The sequence below is a fragment of the Arachis ipaensis genome, chromosome B4, assembly GCF_059453495.1.
Source record: "Arachis ipaensis isolate K30076 ecotype BB chromosome B4, ASM5945349v1, whole genome shotgun sequence".
In the NCBI taxonomy this organism is placed as follows: Eukaryota; Viridiplantae; Streptophyta; class Magnoliopsida; order Fabales; family Fabaceae; genus Arachis; species Arachis ipaensis.
Window position 1 is genome coordinate 119,473,109 of NC_142439.1, and position 23,726 is coordinate 119,496,834.

At 35.7% G+C, this 23,726-nt stretch overlaps 1 protein-coding gene and 1 long non-coding RNA gene across 2 annotated transcripts; both read left to right on the forward strand.

Moving 5' to 3' along the window:
- The first annotated feature begins 231 nt into the window (after positions 1 to 231).
- On the forward strand, positions 232 to 22,362 carry LOC148568959 (uncharacterized). The gene is made up of 4 exons (XR_015881276.1): positions 232 to 726; positions 4,353 to 4,409; positions 16,099 to 16,150; positions 22,134 to 22,362. It is a non-coding gene; the product is annotated as an uncharacterized LOC148568959 (long non-coding RNA).
- On the forward strand, positions 5,765 to 8,852 carry LOC148568960 (uncharacterized). The gene has a single exon (XM_088485629.1). The coding sequence runs from the start codon at positions 6,860 to 6,862 to the stop codon at positions 8,690 to 8,692; it is 1,833 nt and encodes a 610-aa protein (XP_088341755.1). The 5' UTR covers positions 5,765 to 6,859; the 3' UTR covers positions 8,693 to 8,852.
- Positions 22,363 to 23,726: the final 1,364 nt, after the last annotated feature.

Genomic DNA, 23,726 nt, shown 5'->3' on the forward strand with positions numbered 1-23,726 from the left:
TCTAATTTTATCAATTTATTGACCAGTTTGATTTTTAGAACTTTAAAAAAATTAAGAAAAAAACAATGTACTAAAAAATATCGTTATCATAATAATGTGTATTAATGATGTTAGATTGTAGTTAAAAGTTAGTAATTAGTAGTTAAATATATTTATCATGACAATTCAAATATAAAAAATATATAACATTTTCATCACTTTTCTCTTGAATTCTAACTTGGTATTGAGAGTTTGGATTTTTTTTTTTTTTTTCCTTCTGATGAAACATAAACACTCTCTAGTTTAGTTTTCTTCCTTTTTTTTTTTGGCCGTTCTCCCGTTGTATTAGGTCACTCGCCACCTCAAAAGCTCATCCTTGCTGTTCTGAGTTGAAGGAACAAAATCCTACTAGATACTGTCGTTGCACGCTCACGCGCCATCTTAGGTAGTTATCGTCGTCAAACCTCAGCTCCATATCCTTTGTTCAATTCGAGTTGTCCCTTTTTAACCTTTTCAATCATCTTTTTTGACGTATTTTTGCATAATCAACTGCTAAGCGTATTCATCTCGATGTTATAAGTCCAACGAACCCAATACGACACTAGACGCACTGCCACACACCTCTCAAAGCTCGCTGCAGTTACTCAACCAGATATCATTTATGTTGTTCATGTTATTAGTCAATTTTTATCACCTATCGCACCACTTATTATGCTGCTGTTCTTCAGATTCTACACTATATCAAAGGTACTACGTTTAGGGGTCTTTATTTTTCTGCCTAACCCATTTTAATCCTTTAAGCATATCTCATGCTGATTGGGTTGGGGATTCCATTAAGCAACGTATTATTACCGATTATTATTTATTCATTAGTGACTCTCCTATCTTTTGGCGTCGAAAAAACAATCATTTACCATTCAATCAAGCATTGAAGCAGAATATTGTGCTCTAACTAACAGTTGAGAGTTATTCAATCTTTTCTAGTTGATTTTTATTGTGATAACATAAGTGCTATTCAGATTGTTCATAATATATTTTTTTAGAGTAAAAAATCAAATTAGTCTCTAAAAGATTACTCGTTCTTTAAATTGATCTTTGGAAGATTTTTTTCATTAAATTCACTCTTTAAAGATTTTAAATTAATCATGTTAGTCATTTCGTCACTTTTTTTATTGATGATGTTAAAATTTGCTAATGTGGCAAGCACCTCAACAAACAGTTAGGAGTCTTAATTGACTTTTTTTATTGATGATGTTAAAATTTGCTAATGTGGCAAGCACCTCAACAAACAGTTAGGAGTCTTAATTGACTATTAACATGATTAGTTTATGAAATTAGATCAAATCAACTCTAAATTGAGGGATTTCAATGCCTCAAGTTCTTCCCTCAATTAGGTTTTAATTTGATTTAATTTCATAAAGTTATTATGTTAATAGTCAATTAAAACTTTTAAGCGTGTGTTGGGGTGTCACTTAACGTGCCATATTAGTAAATTTTGACACCATCAATAAAAAAAATGACGAAAAGACTAACATGATTAATTTAAAATCTTTAAAAGATGAATTTAATTAAAAAAAATTTAGAGACTAATTTAGAAAATAAGTAATCTTTCGGATATTAATTTGATCATTTACTGATATTTTTTATGAGCGTACTAAATATATTAAAAATAATTGTTATTTTGTACGACAACAACTCTTTAGTGGTGTTATTTATCTAATAATTATTAAAATTTTGAATCAAATAACTCATATTTTTACTAAGACTTATTATCCTACTTATTTTTAAATATAGTATTTAAATTCATGATGGTCTCATTAACTCTTACTTAAACTTAAAAGAGGATATAACATATATTAATGATGTTAGATTATAGTTAGCAATTAGTAGTTAGTAGTTAAATATATTTATAATAATAGTTGTAAATACTCTTATAAAGGACTAGTTTCTATATTGAATCAAGACAATTCAAATATACATTACATTTTCATCAATTTTCTCCTAGATTCTAACAATCATATGCAAAGATGTGCCCTTTAAAATATATATTGTATAAAAAAAATGTATAGAACATTCTAAAAAAATAGTTTATCGATAAATGTTAATGTACAAAATTAGAGATAAACTACAATCATTGATCCATGCGTTTTGTCATGTATTACCAATTTGGAGTGTGGTTTAGCTTTTTTTTATTCTAAAGGACCTCCAATTTAATCTAGTATTTTTAAGACACTTGTTGGTAAAAATCAATAAATTAAACATGTGTATGAAAATTTATTTGTCTTCAATTATTATATTTGATATTTAGCAAGTGATTATTTTACAAATCCTATGGTAAAAAAATGATACTAGCACCGTTAGATTTTTTAAAATAAAATTATAATGATACATATATAAAAAGTTATTATTTGGTAAACTAAAACTTAATCTTCACAGTTAATTTTTTATAATTTTAGAAGTCCTCTATGAATTATTTAATTATGAAAATTAAGCTTTAGTATATCAAATATCCTTGTGATGGGTTAATTTAAATATTATTTAGTCAGATTATTATTTATTAATTAACACATATTTATATAAAAATATAATAATGTATTCAAAAAATTCATATGTAAAGATTTATTAAAATATTTACTGTATAATTATCCAATTACTATGTAATGGACTAATAAAACAAATTAATATATCTTATTTTTAGATAAATTTAATTTAGGTAAATATACATAATTATTCTTATTAATTATTGAGATTATGTATGTTTGTTATTTTTGCTTGTCAACCTTTTTTTAATAGTGTTATTAGTGGAAACATTAATTTAGTAAATTTTTAAATGAAATTAATATAATTAAAATATATAAAAATTTGTTGATTATTATTAATTAGGAGTTCATAATAATTAAATTATTTTTCTGTTCATAAAAAATGTTGATTATTATTAATTAAAAATTTATAATAATTAAATTATTAAAAAAATATATTTATTGAAATACTTATTAATATTATTGCCAAATAATTTTTTAAACTAGATTGTAGAAGTGACCATTTTAGAGTACTGTAGACAAATACAGTAATGAAAATATATTATTTCACAATATTTACTCAAATATTATTTGATTAATGAACAGATTAAACAATTAACAAAAAATTCATCCAGTTAATTCAGAGCTTTTAAATTAAAATATAAGAGTTGATATACAACAATAAGTAAAGTTGACTGTGTTCCAAAAATATGTATCTATCTTTAGATAGTCTACCTATAGTTATTAATTTAAATAAATATTATCAGCTTAATTATTTTTATTTTTGGTAGTGAAGTAGGTTAATTTTATGTGATATTATTTTTATCTTTTTAAATGTTATATTATTTTTTTTTTCACATATTAAACAATGTACTCTTATTATTTATATATGTAGCGAACGAGTCAAATTTAAAATTTTTAAATTTATATTCATGTGTGAAAAGAGGTTATGCTACCGAGATCATCAAGATATCATTAGAAGAGTATTATATAATATTACCAAGAATTTTTGGGGCAAAATAAACTGATGATGAGTATGTTAGGATAAGTCTTAAAACCATGTACTATTAAGGAAGTGGTAAATAAAAAGGTCAAAAAGTCTTACAATGAATTATTATCCAATGGTATGATTCGTATAATATTTTTATATTGTAATTTTGTTATTAAAAAGATCTGTGAATGAATGTGATACCTCTAAATAATCTTTTATTAAAGGCACTTATAAATAGAAATCAAATAAATAAGAAAAATGAATTTTCATTCTATAATAATTCATTAGGTGTTATTTGCTGTACAAATGATAGTATATACCTTTTTTTTAATTATTATTATCTGTTTTTTTTAAATAAAAATATTTTAAAAAAATAGAATAATTTATTATGCAAATATTTTATTTTAATTTTATAGTTCATAATCATATCTTATCTCTTATTTAATAGAGTACTTTTTGTACTCCATCTATTCTTATAATATTTTTTTATTATGTATGTATTAAAAAAATATTTAATTGAATAATAATTATTTACATGTAAAAAAAACGTTAGTCACTTAAGTTTATATTACATTAATAATTTACATATATAAATCTACATATATAAATCATTAATTTGTATTTTAACCATAAATTAATTTTGAAAAATTATCCATTAAAATTTTGAGATGTCAATTGATCTTTATTTGAAATTTTCTAATGAAAGGCTATATATTAAAGAAACAATCCAACATCTATGATATAAAGTACTAAGTACTAACTCTGCTGTCCATTAAAAGCACTCTCTTTCACTGTGTTTATATATATCTTAAATTTTAAAATTTCCTGTTTCTATCCATTTTTAATGTGTAGTACTATTTCAGAATTATGACTCGAAGAAAGAAAGAGAAACATGACACTAGAGCCAGAAAATATTTGAGGTAATGATTTTATAATTGATTTTTAGTGTTTGTTTCGATACGATAATAAATTTATACATATTGGTACGATAAAAATATAGACAAATTAAAATACGACATGTAGATTATATTTTCTGTGTTAATAATTAATTTTTTTAAATATATATTATATTAATATTTTTACTAAACTACTTTTATATTTTAATAAAAAATTTATTTAATTTTACAAAAATAATTTAAATATCTTTTTTTATATTGGATAAAAATTATCTAATTCTTTTAATTTAGTTAAAATTAAATTAACTTTAATTTTATATTTTTAAATATGAAACAATTAAAAAATAAATAAAAAAACATTGTTGATCGTGTTTAGGATTTTGGACAAAGAAAAAGAAAAAGAATGTGTCTTTGTTATTGAGGAACCTTGTTGAGCACAACGGAAACAACTTTGGAATCGTCATATTCTTCGTTGAAGTAGAAGAGGCCAAGGTTTTTGCCGATAGAGGTTCCAGCAACCAGCGAAAACTTCTCCTACGAATTGAACGGAAAGGTTGTGGAAAAATAGAAAATCGACTGAGAAATCATGGAAGGAAAACGATTCTAATAGAGCTTGTCTTCTTCTTAACTAGAAACGAGATAAAAAGAACTTTGGAAGAAGAAGACAAAAATAGAGAAAACTAATTAAGACACTTTCTTTTTTTTTAGTGAATACCCCATCCGACCCCTGACAATTATCTCGAAAGGACAACGAGGTCCCAAGAAAAAAAAACACCCAATCCGGCCCCTGATAAATTTTTTTGGGACAGATTAGCCCCTGTGCCAAAAAAAATAATATTGATTTTTTTTGGCAAAGGGACCTCGTTATCTTTTCGAAGTAATTGTCAGGGGTCGGGTTGGGTTTATTTTTTTTGTCAGGGGCCGGGTTGGGATTTTTTTTTGTCAGGGGCCTCGTTGTCTTTCGAGATAATTGTCAAGGGCTGATTTGGGTTTTTCTCTTTTTTTTTTCTTTGTCTAGAACTCTAAACAGGATCAACAATTTTTTTAATATTTTTTTATTTTTTATATATATTTTTGTTTTAAACTTTTATTTTTTAATTGTTTCATATTTAAAAATATAAAACTAAAGTTAATTTAATTTTAATTAAATTAAAAAAATTAATATAATACTTCAAATTTTTAAAAAAATTAAATAATGAATTATTCATGATTTATTATTTTATTTAAAAAAAATTATTTTTTTAAAAATAATTAAATTAAATTTTATGATATTTTAAGTTTAAAATTTATTAAAATTTTTAAATAATTTTATTATAATAAAATATTTCAAAAATAAAAATAAAAGAATTATACTACTACTATTATTATTATTATTATTATTATTATTATTTGTTACGGTGGGTAACCAGAGATTAATGGCCGGATGGCGTTGGTTGGCCCAAACGTATGAAGGAGGTGGCTTTCGAGCGGACCTGGTACTCGGTGTTCCTCCGTCCGACTTGTACGTGAGAAAGAATGGGGGGTGGTACCTGCAAAGACACTCTGATGCCTAAGTTAGCAAGAGTGTGAGCAGGTTAGAGAGTATATTGGAACTTAGAGATACCTGAATGGTGTCAGTGTATTTATAGTGGTGAACCAATAACCACCGCTGAAGTAGTGCCACCTTTTTAGGTGGATAACCGTTCCCATATCTTAGGGAGGTTAAGATATGGCACTATGAAGTGGTTAGAGAGTTTCTAGGGGCAGTTACTCATTTGAATGGGTGTTATCTGCCAGCTAACCCTCGTATCCGACTTCTTTGGAGCAGGTCGTGTTCAGTACCGACTTCTGGGGATGAAGGCTGGTACTGGGTGAGGGCCAACCCTTTGGGTTGGGCCTTTTTGCTTGGATCCTGGACCTTTATTATTAGGCCAGGGTATGAACAGTGCCCCTACTCGAGCCCAATTTCTTTTTAGGATTTGGGTTCGAGTATTCAACTCGGGGTCGTAGCCGATTTGCAAGAGGACCGACGTGATGGTTTAAGAACCGACGTGATTTTTCTTGACCTTTCGGTTCTGACAGTTACGTCTAATCAAGCGTCGTGTTCGTTAGGGGTGTGCGTAGGGATTTAATGGCCTTAGTAACGGTGCATCTTCATTAATGATTGCCCCAATTTTACCATTATGCCCCTAACGTTCTTATAAATACTTTCCCTCTCTTTCGTTGTTTCGTTTCTGCAATCTTTCAAATTTCCCTTGCATTCGTTCGTGCTGCATTCTTGCGTTTCGAAGGCTTTTACTTCCTCCAGTCTTGATTTCAGACTTAAAGGTTAGCTTTTTTTCCCCCTTCTGTAACATGCTTTCTATTTGCGTGCCTTTATTTTGTAGGTAGACCGGTTCGTAGGCTTTAGTTCCGTACCCCCTCCCTTTAGAGACCGTGTGTTGATTTTCCTTTTCTTTTTGTAGGTTTCTTGTCACCCCTTTTAAGAAAATAAAATGGCTTCCGTAGATGTTCTTTCTCAGTGGGTTGATGTCACGGTCCTAGGGGAGGAGCCTTCAGTCGATACCGAGTTTATCACCCACCTTCGTACTCATCATAGAATTTGTACTTCTGAAGAGGATGAGCCGAAGTATGAGTTGGTAGTCCCGGGTCCAGAAGACCGGGTTTGCTTCGGGAGGGCCGACGAGGCGGCCCCTCATTTCTTTTTTATGTATGAGAGTATGGTCACCCGTTTGGGCGTTTTTCTTCCATTTTCAGAGTTTGAAATGTCTGTGTTACGTCATTGCCGGGTTGCTCCCACCCAGCTTCACCCCAACTCTTGGGGTTTTTTGAAAATTTACCAATTTATCAGCCAGGCCTTAGAGTTCCCGACTTCTCTGAGGATTTTCTTCTATCTCTTCCATATGACCAAGCCCTTCAGTGGGCTAAATAATAAGCAACAGTGGGTGTCCTTCCGAGCCATACAAGGTCGGAGGCTTTTTACCCTTTTTGACGAATCCTTTCACGATTTTAAAAGCTATTTTTTCAAAGTTCAAGCAGTAGAGGGTCACCACCCCTTTTTCTTAGATGAGAGTTCTTCTCCTCGCTTTCCTCTATACTGGTTAGAGGCCTCCCCCTGTGAGAAATATGGTCTGGACGACCTGGACGAAGTGGAGGCGGCCATCGTAGGGTTCCTCCGAGAAGTGTGGGGGAGGGCCCCATACTTGGATACTAAAAAATTTCTCCAGGGGTCGCCGGCCTTTGTCCAGTCACAACTAGGTAGCTTTTTGCGTTTCTCACTTATTTTCGACTTGCAATTTCTTTTACCGACTTGTCTGACTTTTAGCTACCAATTTGTTTTTGCAGAGATGGCAAAGAAAAACGCTCAAGAGTCTTACCAGAGGGTTCAGGAAGCCAAGGCAAAGTCTCGTGCCAGATCTGGTGGTGCTAGGGCGATTGTCTCTCCTCCTCCTCCTCCTCGGAACGTTGGGACTCCCTCCCAACCTATTGTAATTTCTTCCTCTGCTTCCTCTCTGCCACCCCCTTCTGTCCGACCTACTCCTGAACCAGAGCCGAAGAAGCGCAAGACCTTAGAGTCTGGCGCTTCTGGTGAGGCGGACGCTCTTGCGTTCGTCCGAAAGAACATTTATCCTCATGCTCGTATGAGTATGGATGATGTTTCTGTTCGGCACTACCTCACCACTGTGGTTGAGGAGAGTCTCAAGACGGCGGGGGTTTGTGGCAAACTCTTAGATATATTTGAGAAGACTCCTATCAGCTCTTTAGGGACGACCTCGAGGGTCGAGGAGCTGGAAGGCAGGCTTCGCATATATCAGGAGCATGAGAGGGAGTTGGAGGGGGAAGTTGCCAAGCTGAAGGAGGAGAGGGACAGCCTCCGGGAGAAGGAGAAGAAGTTGCAAGCCCAATGCAACATGGAGGTGGATTTGAGGAAAGCAGCGCAAGCCAGCTACAACAGTTTATTTGCTGATCTTGTGTCTGTAAAGAATGACTTGCTGAATGCTCGGAAGGCCTATACCGAGTTGGAGGACTCTATTGCGGATGGTGCTGATGAGGCTTGGAGGGTTTTTAAGGAGCAGGTCGGAGTTATTGCTCCTGACTTAGACCTTTCTCCTTTGGACCCTGATAAGATTGTTATTGATGGTGCCATCGTGGATCCTCCTGTCCCCGTGGTGGAGTCCGAGTCTGATTTGAAGACTCGGGGGCAGAGGATCATAGAGTCCCCTCCTCGCTCTAAGGACGCTCCGAGTTCTTCTGCTGCTCCTCCGACTTCCTCTCCAACTCCTGGTCCTGGTGGTGGTGATCCTTCTACTCCTCTTGCAAAGAAGTGATTTTGTTGGCTATTGGGGGTCCGGCCTGTGGATCCCCCCCTTTTAAACTCTTTATATTTATTTGTTGATGTTTGAACAAATTTTGGCCTTTTAAGGCCGTAAACAAAACAATTTATGATACCCTTTTTTAATAAGGGTTTAATTTAGCGTTTTAAATAAATGTCCTTTTTGGATAAGGGTTTTGAGTTACCTTATGCGCGCATGCTTTTCTGTTCGTGGTTCTTTTGACTCTTTGATCTTTTCTGGAAAAAACCTTTTCTTTGGGGCTTGCCTGCTTTTCTGAATCTCTTTGATCCTCAAGGCAGCCTTACAACTTTTTCTTAGTTTTTTCCTATCTCTTTTTGTTATTCCTGGTACTCAATTTTGTTTTATTGAGTTTTTCGTGACTTAGGCTACTTTTGCGATTCATTTTAATCTTACTCGGTTTCGCATTCCGACTTATGAGTCGGACTGCTCCCGAGTTTATCATGATCGACTTCTATAGCCTCTTTACGCCGACTTGTACCTCGTCGTTTTATCCTGACGACCATCTAGGTCGGTTCATGGGATTTTCACGTTTTGTCGAGCTTAAATCGGCGCGTTTCATAGAAAGAGAATAAAAAGGGAATTTAAAAGAGATATTTAAAATGAAAGAGATCTCTATTAATTGAGGAGGTACCTTATTGCTACTAAGGGCTTTTGATAATTTATTTTCCCTTAGCCCCTACTATGATGCCTCGTTAAAAACCCTTTTCAGAAAAAACCCTTTGATTTTGGAAAAAAATCATGAAATTGGGAAAAGAGTACATCAGGGAGTAGGGTTCGCTTTTAGCTGTAGTACCTTTTCATATTACAAGCATGCCATGATCTTGGTAACTCGTTGCCGTCGAAGTCGGTTACCCTATAATAGCCCTTTCCTAAGACCTCGTTGATCTTGTATGGTCCTTTCCAATTAGCAGCGAGCTTACCTTCCCCTGACTTGTTGACTCCAATATCGTTTCTGATTAGGACCAAGTCATCTGGGGTGAAACTCCTTCGAATGACTTTTTTGTTGTATCTCGCGGTCATCCTTTGCTTCAACGCTGCTTCTCTTATCTGGGCTTCTTCTCGGATTTCGGGGAGCAAGTCGAGCTCCTCTTTGTGCCCCTGTATATTCCCGATCTCGTCGTGGAAAATCACTCTTGGGCTTTGCTCATTGACCTCTATTGGGATCATGGCTTCTACGCCATAAACTAGTCGGAAGGGTGTTTCTCCAGTGGCGGATTGGGGGGTTGTTCTGTAAGTCCATAGTACTTGTTGGAGCTCTTCAGCCCAAGCTCCTTTCGCATCTTGTAATCTTTTCTTCAACCCTGCCAGTATGACTTTGTTGGCTGCTTCGGCTTGTCCATTGGCTTGCGAGTGTTCCACCGAGGTGAACTGGTGTTTGATTTTCATACTGGCTACCAGGCTTCTAAAGGTGGAGTCAGTGAACTGGGTCCCATTGTCTGTAGTGATGGAGTAAGGTATCCCATACCTTGTAATGATATTTTTGTAGAGGAATCTCCGACTTCTTTGTGCAGTGATAGTGGCTAGCGGTTCTGCTTCTATCCACTTTGTGAAATAATCTATTCCCACGATTAAGTACCTGACTTGTCCTGGCGCCTGAGGAAAAGGACCTAACAAATCCATCCCCCATTTTGCAAAGGGCCATGGAGAAGTGATACTAATGAGCTCTTCTGGGGGAGCCACGTGGAAATTTGCGTGCATCTGACATGGCTGGCACTTTTTCACAAATTCTGTGGCATCTTTCTGTAGGGTTGGCCAGTAGAATCCAGCTCGGATCACTTTCCTGGCCAATGACCTGGCTCCGAGATGATTCCCGCAGATTCCACTATGTACCTCCTCCAACACCTCGGTGGCTCTTGAGGTCGGTACACACTTTAACAATGGTGTTGATATCCCCCTTCTATAGAGAACATTTTTCACCAAGGTATAGTGTTGTGCTTCCCTTCGGATTTTCTTGGCCTCCTTTTCCTCCTTGGGGAGGATGTCAAATTTCAGGTATTCGACCAAGGAGTTCATCCATCCGAGGTTTAATCCGACCACTTCAAAGACTTCTTGTTTGTCTTCCATTTTTACCACTGAAGGTTCCTGGAGAGTTTCTTGGATCAGGCTTCTGTTATTTCCTCCTGGCTTGGTACTTGCTAACTTGGATAGGGCGTCTGCTCTGCTATTTAGGTCCCGAGTTATGTGCGTGACCTCAGTTTCTGCAAAGCGCCCAAGGTGTTCCAGAGTTTTTTCCAAGTATCTCTTCATATTCGGGTCTTTTGCCTGATACTCTCCACTTATTTGGGAGGTCACCACTTGAGAGTCACTGTATATCATTACCTTCGTAGCACCGACTTCTTCTGCCAGCTTCAATCCTGCAATCAAGGCTTCATATTCTGCCTGATTATTTGAAGCTGGGAATTCAAACTTGAGGGAAACCTCTATCTGGGTTCCCCTTTCATCTACCAATATTATGCCTGCGCCGCTTCCTGTTTTATTGGAGGATCCATCTACGTAGAGTTCTCATGTAGTTGGTTTATCCTCTTGATCCCCTGCATATTCTGCAATGAAGTCGGCAAGGCACTGGGCTTTAATCGCCGTCCGAGTTTCGTACTTCAAGTCGAACTCGGATAGCTCTATTGCCCATTGAACCATTCTTCCTGCAACATCCGTCTTTTGGAGGATTTGCTTCATGGGTTGGTTCGTGCGGACTCTTATTGTGTGAGCTTGAAAGTAAGGCCGTAGCCTTCGAGAGGCTATCACTAAGGAGTAGGCAAACTTTTCTAATTTGTGATACCTTAGCTCAGGGCCCTGTAGAACTTTACTGATGAAATAGATTGGGTGTTGACCGTCCTCGTCTTCTCTTATCAAGGCTGCTGAGACAGCCTTGTCTGCCACGGATAGGTATAGGACGAGGTCTTTTCCGGCTACAGGTCGGGTCAAAATAGGAGGTTGGCTCAAAAACTTTTTGAACTCCTGGAACGCCTCCTCGCATTCGGGAGTCCATTCAAATTGGTGTCCCTTTCTCAATAGGGAGAACAGTGGAAGGGATCTTTAGTGCTGATCCTGCCAAAAATCTGGAAAGAGCTGCTAGTCGGCCATTCAGCTGTTGGACCTCTCTCAAACAAGTCGGGCTTTTCATTTCTAGGATAGCTCTACACTTGTCGGGATTGGCTTCGATCCCTCTTTGTGTTAGCATGAATCCTAGAAATTTTCCTGCCTCCACCGCGAAGGCGCACTTTGCAGGATTTAGTCTCATCCCGTGCAACCTTATGGTGTCAAAGACTTGTTAAAGGTCAGACAAAAGGTCGACTTCTTTCTTGGTCTTTACCAGCATATCGTCGACGTACACTTCCATTAAGCTCCCTAAGTGAGGGGCAAACACCTTATTCATCAGCCTCTGATATGTGGCCCCTGCATTTTTCAATCCAAATGGCATGACCACGTAGCAAAAGTTAGCTCTGGGCGTGATGAATGATATTTTTTCCTGGTCTGGTTCATACATCGGGATTTGGTTATACCCTGAGTAGGCGTCCATGAACGACAAGTATTGATACCCCGAGCTAGAGTCTACTAGGGCGTCAATGCTTGGTAGTGGATAAGGGTCCTTGGGACATGCCTTATTTAAGTCGGTATAGTCGACGCACATTCTCCATTTACCATTTTGTTTTTTGACTAGCACTACATTGGCTGGCCATGTTGGATACTTGACTTCTCTGATGAAACCGGCTTCTAGGAGCGCTTGTACTTGCTCCTCTACTATTAGAGCTCGCTCTGGGCCGAGCTTGCGTCTTCGTTGTTGTACAGGTCGAGATCCCGAGTAGATCGAAAGCTTGTGGGACATGAGCTCGGGATCTATCCCAGGCATGTCGGAGGCCTTCTAGGCGAAGAGATCGGAATTATCTCTTAGGAGCTTAGTCAACCCTTGTCTTAGGGTTTCCCCTAGGTTGGCTCCTATGTGAGTGTCTTTTCCTTCCTCTTCGCCGACCTGAATCTCCTCGGTTTTTCCCCCGGGCTGGGGGCGCAGCTCTTCTTTAATCCTTGCTCCACCGAGCTCTATTGTGTGAACTTCTTTGCCTTTTCCTCTCAGGTTTAGGCTTTCATTGTAGCATTTCCTTGCCAGCTTCTGATCTCCCCTCACCGTTGCTATCCCCGCTGAGGTCGGGAATTTCATGCAGAGGTGGGGCGTCGATACCACCGCTCCGAGTCGATTAAGGGTAGCTCTGCCGATTAAAGCATTATAGGCCGACCCCACGTCGATGACTATGAAGTCTATACTCAGAGTCTTGGATTTCTCCCCCTTTCCAAAGGTGGTGTGGAGGGGCAAAAATCCTAGTGGCTTTATTGGCGTGTCGCCTAATCCGTACAAGGTGTCGGGGTAGGCTCTTAACTCTTTCTCATCTAACCCTAGTTTGTCGAAAGCGGGCTTGAAGAGGATGTCCGCTGAGCTTCCTTGGTCTACTAGTGTTCTGTGTAGATGGGCATTTGCCAGGATCATGGTAATTACCACTGGGTCGTCGTGCCCAGGGATTATTCCTCGCCCATCTTCCTTTGTGAATGAAATGGTTGGAAGGTCGGAGGACCCCTCTTCGACCTGGTAAACTCTCTTGAGATGTCTTTTACGAGAGGATTTTGTGAGTCCCCCTCCCGCAAACCCTCCTGAGATCATATGGATATGTCTCTTCGGAGTTTGTGGTGGTGGGTCTCTTCTATCCATATCATCTCGCTTTCTTTTTCCATGACTGTCCGACCTTTCTATGAGATATCTGTCAAGCCGACCTTCTCTGGCTAGTTTTTCTATCACATTTTTAAGGTCGTAACAGTCGTTTGTGGAGTGCCCATATATTTTATGGTACTCACAGTAATCACCGCGGCTCCCTCCTCTTTTATTTTTAATGGGCCTGGGAGGAGGCCGCCTTTCGGTATTGCAAATTTCTCTGTATACATCCACTACAGGAACTTTCAGTGGAGTATAAGAGTGATATTTTCTTGGCCTATCGAGGCCGAGTTCTTCCTTCTTCTTAGCTTCCCTCTCCCTCTCTTTCGTTGAGGGAGGGTGACCAGGTCGCCAACTCGGGTCTCTTAGCCTAGCATTTTCTTCCATATTGATGTACTTTTCAGCTCTTTCCTGTACATCACTTAAAGAGGCGGGGTGTCTTTTTGATATGGACTGTGAGAAGGGACCTTCTCTAAGACCATTGACTAGCCCCATGATGACTGCTTCGGTGGGCAGGTCTTGAATCTCCAAACATGCTTTGTTGAATCTTTCCATATAGGCCCGTAAGGACTCCCCGACCTCCTGTTTTATTCCCAGGAGACTTGGTGCATGTTTTACTTTGTCTTTCTGGATGGAGAACCTCATCAAGAACTTTCTTGAGAGGTCTTCAAAATTGGTAATTGACCTCGGAGGGAGGCTGTCGAACCACTTCATCGCTGCTTTTGACAAGGTTGTCAGAAAAGCTTTGCATCGCGTAGCGTCAGAGGCGTCAGCCAGATACATCCGACTTTTAAAGTTGCTCAGATGATGCTTTGGATCAGTGGTTCCGTCATAGAGGTCCATATCGGGGCTTCTAAAGTTTCTCGGAACTTTTGCCCTCATTATGTCCTCGTTAAAAGGATCGTTCTCCCCTAAGGGCGAATCTTCTCTACCGTCGTGGGAGTTTTGACCTTTGAGGGAGGATTCTAACTTTAAGAGTTTTCTTTCTAACTCTTTTCGTCGCTCCATCTCCTCTTTTAGGTTCTTTTCGGTTTCCTTTTGTCGTTCCCGTTCCTGTTCTAGCTGCTCGAGGCGACTGTGGACTAATCCCATGAGCTCAATTGCGTGGGATGGTCCTTCTTTTTCTGATTTGCGCCCCTCCGAGAAATTTACCTTTGGGTTTTTGATTCCGGAGGTGCCTTCCCTGTGTTGATCGTTGGCTTCCTGGTGAAGGGTCTGGTCTGCCTCATTGTTTCCAGTGTTCAGATTCTCTTGTTCAGAATCTGTCTCCACATGACCCTCTTCAGGGGATCTATCCGCCATCACTGGTTGATCTCTCGGGTCCCCGGCAACGGCGCCAATGTTACGGTGGGTAACCGGAGATTAATGGGCCGGATGGCGTTGGTTGGCCCAAACGTATGAAGGAGGTGGCTTTCGAGCGGACCTGGTACTCGGTGTTCCTCCGTCCGACTTGTACGTGAGAAAGAATGGGGGGTGGTACCTGCAAAGACACTCCGATGCCTAAGTTAGCAAGAGTGTGAGCAGGTTAGAGAGTATATTGGAACTTAGAGATACCTGAATGGTGTCAGTGTATTTATAGTGGTGAACCAATAACCACCGCTGAAGTAGTGCCACCTTTTTAGGTGGATAACCGTTCCCATATCTTAGGGAGGTTAAGATATGGCACTATGAAGTGGTTAGAGAGTTTCTAGGGGCAGTTACTCATTCGAATGGGTGTTATCTGCCAGCTAACCCTCGTATCCGACTTCTTTGGAACAGGTCGTGTTCTGTACCGACTTTTGGGGATGAAGGCTGGTACTGGGTGAGGGCCAACCCTTTGGGTTGGGCCTTTTTACTTGGATCCTGGACCTTTATTATTGGGTCAGGGTATGAACATTATTATTATTATTATTATTATTATTATTATTATTATTATTATTTAAAAGAAAAAAAAAGTGGTCGAAGCCTTTAATCATATGCATTTTATATATATGTAAAGTGGATTCATTAACTGGCCGAAGCCAATATGAAAGCAAAAGAAAGAAAGAAAATTGGTATGCATTTATAACCTTGATATGTGGACTTAGTAACATATATATATATATATATATATATATATATATATATATATATATATAAATAAGCCACTCGACTACCAGGAGTGGAGAGAAAGAGATCACATTCTATCCTAGGGCTAGGGAGAGAGAGATTCCAGCCTTCTTCGCTTTCGATTCAATGTCTTTCTTCACACCCGGCCCCTGGACTTTCGCTTCTAGCACTGACATCTAATTGAGTAGCTTGCTTGCTACTCACTGTAACTCCGCATTCATTAGCTCTAAAGCCAACAAACAAGTCAACTTCAAAAGCTTACTCTTCATATACCCCTTTTTGACACATAATCATCATTGCCACCAATTAATTGTCATTCATTTCATTCGATCTAAACATTTGGAAAAAAAAAAAAGGCCGAGAGAGAGTGGACGTGTTCTTCGTGAATACCGAACTTTTGGCGTTCGATTTTTTGAGATTTGTAATTTTAATAAAAAATTTAATTTGATAAAAGTGTTTGTATTTTTTTTTCTACGTGTTAATATTACTTTTATTCAGTAAAAGTTGACGGTGACGTAGTTTCTCTTTTTTTTGAGTTTGGCCAATTAAAAATCTAGGAAGTATAGATGATTTCTGACGTTTTTTTTTTTGGCAGCTCGATTCAAAAACTTTTTCGAAACTTTCGTCATTGTGATTTCTGTATGGAGGTAAAGTTTGGTAATTTTTATAATAATTAGATATGAATTTGATAAGTGAATGATATTGTGATTGATTATTGATGGAGTTTGATTAACTTTATATTGAATTTTGTTGATATATTGTTATATGTGATTAAACTTGTGATTTAGTCATGTTTGTGCTTCCCAAACTGTGATAATGAGGCTGATTTGGGGTTGTCATTGTGTTAGTTTTTGAATAAAATGGGTGATGTTTAATGGCCGAGAAATTAAATTAAATGCGGTAAAAAATTGGTAACCGTAAAACTTATTTTAAAAAGAAAATAAGGAGGATTTCGATTCTTGGTGAAGAGAAAAATCAGCCAAAAAGAATTATTTTTGTATTTTTATGAAAAGATTGAGTTTAATATTATAATTATATAAGTTTTTTCGGGTATTTTGGGTAATAAATAAAGTTTAGGAATAAAACGGGTATTTTATAAAAGTTCAGGGTTATTTATATAAATATGAAACAAAGCAAAGGTTTAAATATAATTTTATAAAATATTAAAGTCAAAAATAAAATATTAAAGAATTTGCGGTTTAGAAAGTAATTAATAAAAATTTAAAAATAAGGTTTTATAAACTAAATTTTAAGAATATTTTAAATATTTGTTTAAAATTACTAATTTATATTTGAGTAAATTATTATTTATCAAGATATTATTTTATAAGAATATTATTGTATGTATTATAAAAAATAAAACAGAGAGTAGTAAACAGATAATTTTTTTTTGAAAAATTTTAGAAAGATAAATCTAAGTTAAGGATCTCATGATCCTCTCTTCAAAAAATATTTAGAAAAAGATGAGAGAAGAGTGTGAAGATAATTTTTTATGTTAAAAGTAAGGAATTAAAATAATGATGAGAAAAGAAAAGAAAAGAAAAGAAAAGAAAAATATTAGTTAAAGAGATCTCTGCCACAGGAAAGCAGAGAGCAAAAACTTAAAAGAATCTAAAGAACCTCTACCACAGGAGAGCAAAGAATCAAAAGATTAAAAGAATCTAAAGAACCTCTGCCATGCCATAGGAGAGTAGAGAATAGAAAAGAAAAGAAAGAAAGAACGAAAAGAAAAGGAGAAAAGCAGATATGATTGTTTACCTGCTGAAAACGAGCAGAGATACGGTGGTGAGTCCACTGAGATTTGCTTTCCAACGATACATCGGCCAATCCAGGGGATGGTCGCACCTATAAGACAGAGGTTGCTTACAGAGATTATCGCTACATACATTGTCTAGAGAGAGCCTCACCTGTAAGACGGAGGTTGCTTACAGAGGTTATGTTTGCATACATCGGCTCAAGAGAGTCGCACCTGTAAGACAGAGGTTGCTTATAGAGGTTATGACACTGGAAACCAAAGTCAGACAAAGGTTGCTGAGTTACATTGGGAGCGGGTCGAAACCGACAAATGAGCTCATTACCGACACTAGGATAGACATGTATCATACTTGTTTGCGCATATTTGTTTGTGAGTATAATTTTCTGTGATTGTGGGTGTGCTAAATGACTGTTTGAATTCTGTGTTCTTTAATTGTTGAATTAGATGGTACCTTGTTGACTGTTACTGCTGACCAAGTATATATAGAATGAACTTAACTCCTAACCCCGACCCTACTAAGAACTCCCCAGTTCTTACGCCCTATCTCCACCCCTTTCAGCTACAGGTGCGAATGTTTATTGCGAAGCTGCGGGAGCACAGAAGAATATGTTTACGAGTTAGGTTGTTAGAATTTATTTTTTCCTCGCCTTGTTAGTTAGAGTTTTATTCAGAGGGGTAGGTTCTGTAATTGCTTTTGTATATAACACTACAACGTATTATTAATATTAAGTATGTGAATATGTGTTGTTTGTACTTGTTGAAAAAGTTATAGTTTTAGTAAAATCATCGATAGATTTATGCGTAAAGGCTCAATATTAAATAGATAATAAAAGGAATTAGGTTAGTAACGCCTTACTTTTAGTACAATCATGAGGTGCTAAAAGTTAGGCTACTACACTATGGTATCATAGTAGTTTTTTCTCGTTAGAGCCTTGGAAATGGACTGACTATGCTTTACTGCATACTCTGAGTGTCTGTCATGCAGTAGGACTTGTCCTAATGACAAGAGTTTGAGTTTCAAATGCATGATTGTCTATTGATTAATGCTGTTAGTCGACCGTTGTATCTCTCATGGTATTAGGTCTAGCCAACTTATTACTGATGATTTGTGCATACGGAAACACTAATGGATTGTCAAAGACGAAATAGAATTAATAGATGATGCAAATTATGGGTTTTGAAAACGTTAGAAGTTGCATCTCGGGGTTGCTCGGTCACGTATCTTGTTCTTCCATGGTTTATCTTAAAGTTTTGTTTTGGGTTTCTTTCTTGAAAAGTGAACTAATTATTCCCCAATCTTCTTGTTCCTTGTTCATATGCTATATTCATTTGATCTTAACTGCATACATTTACTTGAATTCCTTGAGATATTTGCTTTTCTTAAGATGCGGTTTGGTTCTTTTGATTCATGTCTTGCATCTTATGTATATCTCATTCCGATTAAATTTGGTTCTTTTAAAGTTCTTGTTTCAAACCTTACATTCTGAATTATTCCCTGCCTGATAGTATTCTTAAACATTCTCTTGAATTCCTGTGAACCCCGTCCATAAATTTTGTTCTTCTCTTCCTAAGTTTGATATCCTTTTAGGTAACTCAAACTTGTTTTAGAGTAACGTGCGATTCCTTAGATATCTGCCTTGTGCTGTTTAAACTCCTTTTCTTGGCTCATGTATTCTATGATGTAACTTTGGACTGGTTGATGCATCAAAGAGAAACGTAGAAATCTTTGTGAACATTGTCCTTATTGCTTGTCCTTTCTCTGAGATCTTGTATCCTTTTGAGTGACTTGAGACTAGTTTTGGTGACACGTGCGATCGTTAGATATAGCAAGCGATATGTTAGTTCTTTAGGATACGTTGTGCGGATGCAGAAGGTGGAGTTTGTAAGTGTGCGACGTCATAGGATGTTAAGGAGTTTGATTCTTGCGAAAGAGTTTTGTTGATGTTAGACTTGTGCTTATTAGTGGGTTGCGGAGTGTTTGATGAGGTTGAGAATTCGCGGAGAATCTGTTTAATATGGTATGGTTGGGAATGGTGAAATTACGTCATGTTGAAGTTTAGGCAGTTGAAGCTCTAAAGTTGGTATGAGTTCAGTGTGCAAATGATATACACGTCGTTCTAATACCAGCCTGCCTTGTAACCTTTCTGCATCGATCCTATCTTGTATCTTCCGCTTTGCGCCAGACTTTTTCCTATATTTTTAAGCCATAAGAATATCCTGGATTTGAAATTTATATATATATATATATATATATATATATATATATGTTGAGATCTTAAAACTTCTTCTTATATGTTACGTCTTATATGTCAAAATATTTTGCTTTTTTTCCTAATGTGTTCAAAAGTAAGGTTAGTTTGAACTTTTTTCATCTTGTATCAATTTTCGAGAGCAAAAATTTTTGTAAGGTAGATGGAATATAACATTCCGAATTTTTAAAAAATTAAATAATGAGTTATTCATAATTTATTATTTTATTTAAAAAAATTATTCTTCTAAAAATAATTAAATTAAATTTTATGATATTTTAAGTTTAAAATTTATTAAAATTTTTAAATAATTTTTATTATAACGAGATCTTTCAAAAATAAAAATAAAAGAATATACTTCTATTATTATTATTATTATTATTATTATTATTATTATTATTATTATTTAAAAGAAAAAAAAAAAAAAAAAAAGAGGAAGTGGTCGAAGCCTTTAATCCTATGCATTATATATATATATATATATATATATATATATATCGTGGATTCATTAACTGGCCGAAGCCATTATGAAAGCAAAAGAAAGAAAATTGGTATGCATGAGATATATAACCTTGACATGTGGACTTAGTAACATATATATATATATATATATATATATATATATATATACATCCCTTTTTGACACATAATCATCATTGCCATCAATTAATTGTCATTCACTTCATTCAACCTAAATGGAGAAAAAAAAAAAAATATATATATATATATATATATATACCCCTTTTTGACACATAATCATCATTGCCATCAATTAATTGTCATTCACTTCATTCAGCCTAAACAATTGGAAAAAAGAAAGAAAGAAAGAAGGTCGAGAGAGAGTGAACGTGTTCTTCATGAATACTAAATTTTCGGCGTTCAAATTTTTAAAATTCGTAACTCTAATAAAAAATTTAATTTAATAAAAGTGTTTGTATTTTTTTTTTCTCTACGTGTTGGCATTATTTTTGTTCGGTAGAAATTAACGGTGATGTAGTTCCCCTTCCCTTTGAGTTCGGCCAATTAGAGTTTTAGGAGGCACAGACGATTTCTGACGTTTTTTTCTTCGGCAGTTCAGTCCGAAAGTTTCTCCGGAATTTTCGTCGTTATGATTTCTGCACGGAAGTAGAGTTTAGTAATTTTTATAATAATTAGATGTGAATTTGATAAGTAAATGTTGTTGTGATTGATTATTGATGGAGTTTGATTGACTTTATATTGAATTTTGTTGATATATTGTTATGTGATTAAGCTTGTGATTTGGTCATGTTTGTGCTTTTCAAACTGTGATAATGAGGCTAATTTGGGTCTGTCATTGTGTTAGTTTTTGAATAAAATGGGTGAGGTTTAATGGCCGAGGAATTAAATTAAATGTTGTGAAAAATCGGTAACCGTAAAACTCATTTTAAAAAGAAAATAAGGAGGGTTTTGATTCTTGGTGAAGAGAAGAATCAGCCAAGAAGAATTATTTTTGAGGAAATATACTTGTATTTTTATGAAAAGATTGAGTTTAATATTATAATCATATAAGTTTTTCGGGTATTTTGGGTAATAAATAAAGTTCAGAGGTAAAATTGGTATTTTATAAAAGCTCAGGGTTATTTATATAAATATGAAACAAAGTGAAGGTTTAAATATAATTTTATAAAATATTAAAGAATTCGTGGTTTAGAAAGTAATTAATAAAAGTTTGAAAATAAGGTTTTATACAATAAGTTTTAAGAGTATTTTAAATATTTGTTTAAAATTACTCATTTACATTAGAGTAAATTATTATTACAAATTATTATTTATCAAGATATTATTTTATAAGAATATTATTGTATGTATTATGAAAAATAAAACAGAAAGTGGTAAACAGACAAGTTTTTCTAAAAACTTTAGAACGACAAATCTAAGCTAAAGATCTCATGATCCTCTCTTCATAAAATATTTAGAAAAAGATGAGAAAAGAGTGTGAAGATAGTTTGATGTTAAAAGTAAGGAATTAAAAGAATGATGAGAAAAAAGAAAAAAAAAGAATATATTAGTTAAAGGGATCTCTACCATAGGAGAGCAGAGAATAGAAAAGAAAAGAAAGAAATAATGAAAAGAAAAGGAGAGAAACAAAGATTATTGTTGACCTGCTGAAAACAAGCAGAGATATGGTAGTGAGTCCACCAAGATTTGCTTTCGAGAGATACATCGGCCAATCTAGGGGATGATCGCACCAGTAAGATAGAGGTTGTTTACAGAGGCTATCGTTACATACATTGGCTAGAGAGAGCCTCACCTATAAGACAGAGGTTGCTTACAGAGGTTATGACACTGGAAACCAAACTCGGACAAAGGTTGCTGAGTTAAGTCGGGAGAGGGTCGAAACCGACAGATGAGCTCATTACATGCACTAGGGATAGACATGCATCATACTTGTTTGCGCATATTTGTTTGTGAGTGTAATTTTCTGTGATTGTGGGTGTGCTAAATGACTGTTTGAATTTTGTGTTCTTTAATTGTTGAATTAGATGACACCTTGTTGACTGTTATTGCTGACCAAGTATATATAGAATGAACTTAACTCCTAACCCCGACCCTACTAAGAACTCCCCAGTTCTTACCCCCTATCTCCACCTCTTTCAACTACAGGTGCGAAGGCTTATTGTGAAGCTGCGGGAGCACAAAGGAATATGTTTATGAGTTGAGTTGTTAGAATTTATTTTTCCCTTATCTTGTTAGTTAGAGTTTTACTCAGAGGGGTAGGTTCTGTAATTTCTTTTGTATATAACACTACAACGTATTATTAATATTAAGTATGTGAATATGTGTTGTTTGTACTTGTTAAAAAAGTTATAGTTTTAGTAAAATCATCGATAGATTTATGCGTAAAGGCTCAATATTAAATAGATAATAAAAGGAATTAGGTTAGTAACACCTTACTTTTGCTATGATCATAAGGTGCTAAAAGTAACGCCTTACTTTACTTTTAGTAAAGGCTCAAAATCATTCTGAACTCATATAATGTCATGTAATCCAAAAAAAAAAATAGAGGTGTATGGGACTAATATATTGGTGTGCGAATCCCCACGCTTCGTACAACTGAACCAATAAGTGCATTGGGTCGTCCAAGTAATACCTGAGCGAGTCAAGGTTGATCCCACGAGGATTTTAGTTTGAAGCAAGCTATGGTTATCTTGTAGATCTTAGTCAGGTGGATAGAAGAGTTATTGGTTTGAAAGATGGAATTACAATGTTTAATTATAAGAATAAGAAGTTGGTTAAGGCTTGGGGTTGCTTTGTCCTTTTGGATTAACTCTGGTTTTACTGTCTTCTTCAATTGTGAATGATTTTTTCAATTGTAGGCTATATGTGATTGACGCTGGTTTGAGCAGCCACTAATAGTCCTCCATATCTGAACCCCAGGGTTAGTGCGAATCCATTCTGATTGAGGGTGAAGCTCCTGCAGTGCATTCTCCTTAATGATCCTACTCAAAATCTCACAGACAAGGCCGGATCTTCTGGATTAGAGAATGATGCGCCTTTGGGTTCTACCCTCTACCACAGAGACCCTAATCTCCTTATACCTCGGTTGAACTGGTGTCTCGAGAAGTCCCCAACAAAGTCATGGATTAGCCGTCTAAGAGATGTATAATCAAGTTGGCGATTCGATGCTTTCCAGTCACGTATTCACACGAACCCAAGAAGAACACGGGTGGTTGTCAGGCACACATCCATATGTAAGTTTTCGTTTCTAAAACTTCGTATCACAATTCTTTGGTTATGTACCAATTAAACTAAAATACTATTCAATGTGGTCACGATTCAGATATTTGCACCTATTTGTTATTCGAAGCATTGGTGGTTATGGGTGGCTGATGATAGAAAGAAAATTTTTTTTGTTCTTGACCCATATCACAAGACGTGTCACTCCGAACCTAGAATGATGCTAAATAAATTTGCTGTAAGTTGATTCTGTTTTTTATGTTTTAATATTTGGGTGTATTTCTGTTCAAAATAAGGTATAATTTGTGATCCTTTGTTTTTTGTTTTTAGGGGTATGTCATTTCCTAAATGAGGGTATATGTCGGGGGCACCTCTAAAAAAACGATCGTGAAATTGAATCGCCATACATCGACATTTCAGGCCAAAAAACAAGGTATAAATCTTTCACTCTGAAAATTATGTTTTCTCTTGCTGTCCTATTTTAATTTGCTAATTTATTTTTGGTTTTCAGCTATGATT

Excerpts from the sequence above, each read along its gene's own strand:
- LOC148568960 (XM_088485629.1), top strand. The coding sequence starts at position 6,860 with ATGGCTTCCGTAGATGTTCTTTCTCAGTGGGTTGATGTCACGGTCCTA.